General features: G+C 47.5%; 1 protein-coding gene across 2 annotated transcripts; it reads left to right on the forward strand.

Moving 5' to 3' along the window:
- The first annotated feature begins 937 nt into the window (after positions 1–937).
- On the forward strand, positions 938–8,999 carry adprhl1 (ADP-ribosylhydrolase like 1). 2 transcript variants are annotated; one of them, XM_088647485.1, is made up of 7 exons: positions 939–1,286; positions 4,879–5,043; positions 5,155–5,280; positions 6,011–6,151; positions 6,253–6,380; positions 7,105–7,237; positions 8,129–8,999. In XM_088647485.1, the coding sequence occupies exons 1-7, from the start codon at positions 1,073–1,075 to the stop codon at positions 8,284–8,286; spliced, it is 1,065 nt and encodes a 354-aa protein (XP_088503611.1). In that variant the 5' UTR covers positions 939–1,072; the 3' UTR covers positions 8,287–8,999. The 2 variants fall into 2 exon arrangements, with proteins under 2 accessions (XP_088503621.1, XP_088503611.1); XM_088647495.1 differs by lacking the exon at positions 4,879–5,043 and having other exon boundaries at positions 938–1,286.
- Positions 9,000–9,455: the final 456 nt, after the last annotated feature.

Below are 9,455 nucleotides of genomic sequence, written 5' to 3' on the forward strand. Positions count from 1 at the left end.
ATCACCTGTTTACATCCAAGAGAGGATTTATTTACCCTGTGCTGTTGTCTCTGAAGTATTTGTGGCACTATGCTCTCTCCCTGGGGGAAATTTCATTTAGCTTTTGAGGATAATACAGAAGCACTGTATGACACAGTACAGCCAAACATTTAAAGGGCTGGAAAAATGCCACTTTGCTGTATTTTGGCACTTAACCATGTCACTGAGATTAAAGGCAAAATTCCGCAGTGCTTTCCTTAATGGCTGCTGAGATGCTCGAGATTGAATTGCTGGAAATGGGCTTCAGAGTCACGGTCAAAATAATTAACTTCCTTGACACCTCTCCACTCGGTTTCTACTGGAAAGTTTTGTGCTGTCTTTTTTTTACCGGGGACAGCTAATTTAAAGTGGCTCTGCACAAATGTTAAGAAAAGGGAGAATTTTTTTTTTAAAGATGACGGCCTTCTCTTTATAACGTTTCTTATGTTGCCGGTTCTGCGTAATTCCTTTAACAGTACAGGGTTTAGGATTTACAGTACGAGATACAGCTGCTGAAACCAGACTAAACAGAAAGTCCCTGTGGCCATCCTGTGGGGCCTAGTGTAGCAAGGAGTGAAAATCCCACGGAAAGTGTCCATTCCCTGCAGCCCTACGCAGTTGCCCTTCTTGAGCGAGCAATGTTAATGACTGGTGACAGACAACTGAGAGACAGAGTAATGGTCCATTCTTATCCCCCAGAGTGGGGGTGGGGAGCTGTCGAGGGCTGGTTGTGATACAGAGCCAGCTGACAGCTTCAGATTCACAAAGGTCTGGGGGATTGCCTTTTTAGGAGACACCTGATACACTGATGTGGGCACACGCCGCCTCACAATGCCCGGCCCTGATAAAGGCTGAGGTGGGGGATGTGTGTGTGTGTGTGGGGGGGGGGGGGTGGGCGAGTGAGGGTAGTTAAAACAACACAGGCGCAAGGGAGGCAGCAGCATGCCCGCGGTTCAATAGCAGCAGAAAACACTGCTGGGGAGGAGGGGAGGGGAGAGAAGAAGGTGGTAAAAGAAGCGACCAGGGAGGCGATCGGCTGCCCGGCTGTGCCGAGATGGAGAAGTTCCAGGCAGCCATGGTGCTCGGCGGGGTGGGCGATGCCCTCGGCTACAGGAAAGGCAAGTGGGAGAGCTGTACCTCTGGGGTACAGATCCAGGAGGAGCTGGCGGCTCTGGGAGGAATGGGGAGCTTGACCGTGGATGAGGACAACTGGCCCCTGAGTGACGGGACGCTGATGCACATGACGACAGCAGAAGCGCTGATCACAGGTAAGCAGGCAGAGGGCTAGGGGACTGGCGCTGGCTACCGTACCCTCGGGTCGGCTCCACACTTCAGGGACAGTAGGAACTGCACCGCAATAGTCTCTCTTCAAGGAGCAAGTATCGCCCAACAGAAAAGCCTACGATCTCTGGATTTCGTTCAGTGGAAGCGCTATAACGAATAGTCCAAGAGCCCGTTGAAGCTGCACCTTGTGTCAGGAAGGAATCGGAAGAAGCTTTCCTAGAATGCATCACGTGCCTTCTTACAAAATGGAGCAAGACAGAAAAATGTAATGTTGACAACAGCATGGTAAAAAGTAATTTCGGAACATAGAGATGACATATAGGCATACTTGTAAGATGTACTGTAGCATTTACCCAGAAAATCCTCTCTAATCTGTCGAACGATATAACGTATTGAAAGGAATGCAGTTAAAAATAGACCGTGTTCGGGGCCCAGGGCTCACATGGATTATGCACAGGCACAATATTTCTTAGAGAACTCTTCATGGAAGACTTACGGCTAAATTGGGTAACTCCTGTATCCCTAAAGGATTGTGCCCAGAGTACGGGATGGACTGTGTGAGCCAAGCTGGCAGGGAGTGTCAGTGTCAGTACTGTGACTGTGCCTAAGGGAACTGGCAGGGCGATCCTGGAACTATTCCACAGTGTCTCGGAGCTGACTGAAAACCTGCAGGGATAGGAGGCGTCAGAGGGGACTGTCCACTCAGTCACGTAGAATCCCCCGAGTGTCTTTATCTTAGAACGGTCTGGGGTTCAGATCTTAAGATGACTGAATAACAGTTGAGAAAACAATTCTAAATACCGATGTCTTGTAGCATTGTAAATATCAGCTCGCCCATTGAACTTCTACTGTATAGTCCCAGTTTTCTAGAACAAGTGCAGTGACAGGCATCAAAAGCCACTTTGGTAAATTACCACTTTCGCCAGCTGCAGATGTATCATCTTCAAGGACATGAATGATGTAACTTCTAACACACCTCATTACGCGTTTTTATATAATAAGATGAATGTCTGCTACGTGCTTCTGATGCTAGTGTCTCCATGAAATACGAGGGGCCAGAAAATAGGAGGGTTGGAAAGGGCATATCGTCGGTGTGAAGCACAGTTAAAGAGTCAAACAATAAACAGTGGGTGAGTGCTGACGTGACCTTGGGCACATAAAATAAAATTCCACTCCCAAGTGCTCTGTGGTTTCATTTGACCACGTTCATCAAGTGCTGCACCCGAAAAGAGGCAGTGACAGCGTCTGAGTTTAACGGGGTCTTTAGGCACAGAAATACAGCTCTAAGGTTCTGTCTTTTTTGAGCCGTTCTTTTTGTTTTTATCTGAAACCCCCATCAACCGAATACAGTACGTTACAGTGTAATGAATCCTTGTTCTTGACATAGCTTCACTGAATGTAACGCCCTGTGTCCTGCAGTTCCAGTATTTCCTACAAGTGCGGCGTTGAGAGGTGAGGGTGCCCAGTCTCTGTCACATCTTAGCTCCGGTGTGCTGTGCGCTTGAAAGAAGCCTTGGGTCCTGAAGCCCTTGAGGCACTGACACAGGTCCCTAGCTCTTCTGGGCAAACCAGGAAGTGAGTGCTGAAAGAGCTGACAACAAAATCAAGGACTGGAACAATCGAACTTAAACCAGATGAAGAGCAGGACAGAGCTGGGTATGAAAAGGCAAAGAGCACGTCAACCAAGCAGTCTACAGAAGCGACCTTGCTGAGGGTCTCCTGGTGTGGCGACGACAGCTCTTAGTCTGGATTGCAGCCCCCCAGAGGCGATTCTCCCTCTGGTTTGACAGGCTCCCTGCCTGAAGGAAATACCATGACAGACATGACAAGTCTTCTCTGTGCTCTCTTCGAAGGCCTTGACCTTTAGGGGCACATTAGAAACTATATTGCATGACGTTTATGTCTTAGTCTCATTCACCTTTTGAAGAGACGATGGATGTACTGGCCAAAAGTATTAACTCACATTAACAAAGGCTACGTTGTAGGTTTGTAAGAGTCACTCATGGTAAGAATCACACTATTTTGTTGTATCTAAAGAACAGGAGAATATGGGTTTTATGTTCATGGTAAATAATCTTGAACAAGCAGTTAGTGTAATTTAGTTCTATGCAAAACTGGCAGTGTGTTGATTGATGCTGTTATACTATTTCTGTTCATTTTCATTCTTTTGAACAGGGCAAATCCGATATCTGCCAGCTTCTTGTTACATTACGGAATTTGACCATTAAGTTTAGAAAGGGAGGATAATCAATACCCAGGAAAACCAGGGCCAGTTTTACAGAAGCCAATATTAACCGATTAACCCAATTAACAATTAACTGTGAATCTAGCCACTGCTCTGCACTGTGCCCTCTCCAATATACAGTACACAGACAGAATCAGATCAACGCAATAAAAACAACAACACTATTAATATGAATCACTGTATTAATCGGTCTAGTTTTCTGACTGCTTTAGTGATACAGTATTTGTCGTTTTTATTAATTGTATAAAAGGAGCCAAATAAAGATGGAGACTAAACTTTATTCAGATGTAAAAATGTCCTGAACAATATTTTTGTCAGCGTCAAACTTCTGAGTTTTGTGTCAGGTCATTTGTTCTGTCTTTTCCTGATCGCCACCACAACCCGTCTGATAGACGAAGGGCTATTTTTCATTCCTCTCCAGGGTCCCTGTCATGTCGGGAACACTGCCCCACCAATCAGCGCTCCAATTTATCTCCTGCAGACACAGCTAAATTTAGCGTGGCATGTCAGTTTTCATTTAATGGGAATCTGAAGCATGCTGTATGAAGTGCTTGGCAAGGCACTGGATAGATGCATACTGCTTTTCCACAGCCTCTGGGGTCAATCAGACAGAGACAGACCCGCGGCAGCAGAAAGCTCCCCAACGTGCTCGCGCAGAACACCATATAGATGTTTTTATATTTACCATGTTAAGGGGGTCTTTAAACCAGCAAGAACCTTTCCTGAAACAATACAATTGCATTGGGGCTTCCACTTCATTTCAACAAGACAGGCCTTCAAAGATAGAATGGATCAAGTCTATTCACCACTGACTGGCAGCCAGTGTCAATCAAATACGATAGAGGAGGCCCTAAAAAACGATCCCACAAATGCCGCACGTAAAACTCCCATTTCAAAGAGTTAGGCAGAAGGCGTGAAACACCCAGTAAGTCAGCGCTCATCCTCAGCACTGCTGATGGGGCTTCTCCCTGGCATAGGAGCGCTGGAAGGGACTGCGGACCCTGTACAGGGACTAGGGAGGAAAACCCTGTTCCTTCGGGCTCCTGCAGAGAACTGGAGGACCGCAGTTTCAGAGCCGGGACAGGGAAAAGAGACTGGGACTCCACCAAGCAATACGGCTTGCCGGGACTCTTTCATTGTGAAAATCCAGCCCCAGCAACCACTTGCTCTGATTGAGATAGGACAGCCACCTTTTTCGAGAACATCTCTAAAACGTAGTAGAGATTTGATCGGTCTGGGAGAGTATACACTCCTGGGAAGATTGATGTATGTTATGCAGTGAATTGTATTGTCGAATGATACAAACCCCGCTGTTCTCTGCGCTGGCTCAGACTACTGGTCGCTGGAGGACCTGTACAGGGAGATGGTGAGGCTGTACGTGGAGGCCATGGTGAGCATTCAGGGAAGACAGCCTGACCCTGCCACCGTGGAGGGATGTTCCCAGCTCAAACCAGACAACTACCTCCTGGCCTGGCACACCCCCTTCAACGACAGAGGTCAGAGTTAACGGAAAAAAAGAAAAAAAAATCTCAAAACCGTGCGATTGAGGCTGTTCCATTTCCAGATCTGAACGGCTGCTGCCTCCCCTCTTCCTCCTCCTCCTTCAGGGTCGGGGTTTGGGGCCGCGACTAAGGCGATGTGCGTTGGCATGCGATACTGGCAACCGGAGAGGCTGGACACGCTGGTGGAAGTGAGCATCGAGATCGGCCGCATGACCCACAATCACCCCACAGGTACGGCAAATCGCCAGTCTCCGAGATCATTAGACGCCGCACCCAAGGAAGGGGTAACCTGCACCATGTGAGCTGGCTGCCTGGTGCACTCCCGGCTGGACTGTCCTGCAGTGCTCGCTGACGTGCTACGCCTTTGTGTACTTTTCCATGCTATGAGAATGGCGACAGTGTCCAACAAGCAGTGAAAGTCATTTAATAATAATAATAATAATAATTGCTTACAATTATATAGCGCTTTTCTGGACACTCCACTCAAAGCGCTTTACAGGTAATGGGGTCTCCCCTCCACCACCACCGATTTTTAATTCCTTGCAGGACTGCCAGTGTGCTGATTGATGCTGTTCTACTATTCCTCCCCATTTCCATTCATTTCTAAAAAATAAAGCAAATCCACTGCAGTTCAAGCTTCACACGAAGCTATTTAAAACCATAGCTACAGAGTCCATCAAGCTTGTGTCTTGTTGAGCGGCCGTCTTACTACCGCTCTGGATATACACAGGAGTGTAGGTTGTCTTTCAAAGTAGACAGACTTTGCATCCAAGTCTGAAACTAAGACTGGGAATATCGCAGCAGAGGCATGTTAGGTCCCTTCATCCAGGAAGTGATGATACAAGACTCCTACGCTCAATTCTAAACTAGCAGTGCCACGTCCAGTCTTTGCACATTTTCAGTAAAGTCCGACAGCGCTCAGACAGTACTAGTTGCTGTGACGCTCTTGTCTGCGCGGCAGGGTTCCTGGGCTCTCTGTGTGCGGCTCTGTTTGCCTCGTACGCCGTGCAGGGGAGGCCCGTGGTGCGATGGGGGAGGGACATGATGAAGGTCCTGCCCACGGCGGAGGAGTACTGCAGGAAAACAATCCGACACATGGCAGGTAGGCCCCCCCAAAACCGCAGGGATCGGCCCACGTAGACTCAGGAGTGCCGCCGTCACAGCAGACTTCATGTGGGGCCTCTGTGCTTTTCTTTTTCCAAGAATACCAGGAAAAGTGGTTTTACTTTGAGACGAAATGGCAGTTCTACCTGGAGGAGAGAGAAATCGAGAGGGATGGACAGGACAAGCCGGCCTTTCCAGAACGCCATGATGCGGAGGAAATGGACAAGGTAGGAGGCAGATGAAGAAGAGTTGTCTCGGATACTTCCTTCCGTCATCTGAAGTCAAGCATGCAGGCGGCATCAGATCCCAAGAGGTAGACCTGAGTACTCTGATCCATTAACTTCAAGAAAGCTCTTCTCTTAATTCAGAATGGTCTAGATAGTGGCAAACATGACGTTCAAAACTTGAAAATGCCTTTATTAGTACATGTAATCTCTTGTTATTTTTTACGTCTCCTTCTTTGTTGTAATCCTCTGGACTGGATAGGCACCATTTATCATTTACTTCCAGACCCTTTTGATGCTGATGAAGATTCATTCATATGAAGATGATGAAATCCACTGTACTGAAATAAAAAAAAAACACAGTATGGAGAAGAAAACCTCAGTGGAGGTTTTTTCAGGCACGTGAACACGTTTCTTTCAGGAAAACATACATTTTCCGTCTGCAATCAAAGTGCTCATTGAAAGTCACTCTTGCTAGTCCAAACGTCACCCTAGGGAAACTCCAGAGAACTTGATAGCACGGTAAAAAGAAACCAGCCAATGACACATATTTGAAATAAAAGAGCTCCTTCTAACTTGTGTTATAGATGCTGGTCTTTTTCCTGTCCTATTGTACGTCGTGCCGGGAGAGGCGGGCGAGTGATCTCGTGCAGGATGAGCTCGTATGCTAGATGAGGAGGCACCTCTGGTCTAACGAGCTGGGTGTGGTGGGTGTCCTTTCTTACAGATATACAAGCGCTGGAGCTCAGAGGGCCGGGGGGGGAGGAGGGGGCACGACGCCCCCATGATCGCCTACGATGCCCTCCTGGCAGCCGGCTCTGACTGGACTGAGCTGTGCAAGCGGGCCATGTTTCACGGAGGTAGGTCTGCCACGGTCTGCAGACAGCCAGCTCACGTGCTGCTTCAGTGGTACAAAAGGAAGCACAGCTTTCATTGTGCGCCGGACACCTGAGAGACATAGCTGTCATTTGTAATGTGGAGTAGGCTGTTTTCAGTTTTTTAGTTATAATACAGCAGAAGAGAAATTTAGAAACACACATGGGAAACAGATATTTAAAAGGACCTCAGATGTCAAAAGACCTAAGCTGAACATATCTGGTGGCTGACAGACCTCCATCTTCTAGAATAGGTGTTCCCAGTCCTGGTTATCCACAGACCTACTGGTTTTCATTAAATCCCACCTTCATCAGATCACTGGAGCCTCACTTGATCTAAGAAGTTGCTTCAATCGAATATTTGCGTTTTGATTCTAGTTTGTGATTTTATTTCACTTACAAAATACAACGGTAACAGCTCCAACATGCGTAAGAGCCGGGAACAAACGGTCCAGATCGATCTTATCATTACGAAGTCAATGCAGGGTTTGATTGTGTAGCTGACGGCTCAGCTGGAACAAAATCCAAAGGTTTGTGTGAGTCACCAGGACCGGGACTGGGAACCACTGCCCTAGGAGGACACACCAGGGGCCACACGGCACGGTAAAAAACACGCTGTTCAGCCCCAGGGCAGGAGCACACTCATTAACAGGGCCACACATGCTGGGGACACAACACGCGTCCGAAACACTGACAGATAAAAGCTCCTCACACGCAACCCGCGCCGCTCCCCTTGCCCAGCCAAGACCCCCTCGCGCTAGCCTCGCTCACGCGCGCGCCTGCCCCGCGCCCCGCCGATCCGATCCGAGAGACCCCCGAGCCGTGCGCCGAGACTAACGTCACGTCTCGCTTGCGTTTCCCCTGTCCTCGGCGAAGGAGAGAGTGGCGCTACGGGGTCGATAGCGGGCTGCCTGTACGGACTGCGGTACGGACTGGAGCAGGTGCCGGCGGGCCTGTACCGCGGCCTGGAGAAGAGGGAGAGGCTGGAGTTCCTGGGAGCGGAGCTCTTCAAGGCCGCCAGCGCTGAGAAGTAACCAAACTGCTCTGGGCCGCGGAAGGCACGGCCCGTCGCCAACGGGGCTGTGCGCTTCCCTGCTGCCTCTCTGATTAAATGGATGGTTTTTTTTTTTTAATATTATTTCTGTGTTCCGTTTTGACTGTGCCTGGCTCCCCTTTCACAGACTGTCGGCTTCGGTTTCTGAGAGACAGCACACATTCTCCTCTAGTACAGAGCTTTTCACAGGGCCAATCTGACCAGCTGTTGCGCACTGAAGCTCACTTAACACCTGGAAAATAGGCAACTTCTCCTTCACAATTTGTGCAGTTTCACAGTTTTCGCTTGTGCCACTACACTTGTAGAGTTCGGAGATCATAAGACTGTGGTTGTCTATTTGCGGTTGTTATTTATTAGATGATGTATTCTAGATTGTCGCTTTAGACATAAAAGAGTGTTACAGTATCTCAAAATTACCTCCAATTAAGCTTTCTTAGAGGCTACATTACTGTGCAATTGGAAAGATAAGCCCCAATCGTGATACACTGTAATTAATTAATTTTGTTGGACATGGCAAGTATCTGGGTGTATTTTTTAATATGAAACTTTAACAAGGCTTCTACCTCAAAGCTGAAGTGCAAGACAAGCCATTTCTTTTTGTTTCCTTGTAGTATGCATTTGTGTGAAATGTTTCTCTTTTGTCCCCAGATATGATGGTAAGAGAAATAAATGCTCATTGCATTTCCGTTCAAATTCTCAGAAATATTTGACCGAATTCTTCATTTGGCATGGAAAAGACCTTGATATTTTCTCAATTGTGAAACCTACAAATTACTTGGGGGGGTATGTCTCCAGCTGACTTGATTTCAGCACCATTCATGGTGCACAACACCTTGTGTTGAACTGCGGAAGAGGTTATTGACATGGGCATAAAATTCACTGGTATGATTCTTAACATATTCTTTAAAGATAATGCTGGGTTAGAAAAAACCTTCACCATAGTAGATATCATTAAATCATATTTAAGGTTCTAACTACAATATGCTTAGCTAAATGGTAAAAATGGAGTGATCTCAGATAACATGAGCCTTTCACTGGCTTCCTCCCTGCAATGTGGTCTTCACCCAACCCTTAGCCCTCTCCTAAATGAGATTAATGCCCTGTGACCTTAGCTCACCGACTGACAGCCTTCTATTGTATCAGTCCACC

The sequence above is a fragment of the Lepisosteus platostomus genome, chromosome 2, assembly GCF_059453375.1.
Source record: "Lepisosteus platostomus isolate fLepPlt1 chromosome 2, fLepPlt1.hap1, whole genome shotgun sequence".
NCBI classification, from domain to species: domain Eukaryota; kingdom Metazoa; phylum Chordata; class Actinopteri; order Semionotiformes; family Lepisosteidae; genus Lepisosteus; species Lepisosteus platostomus.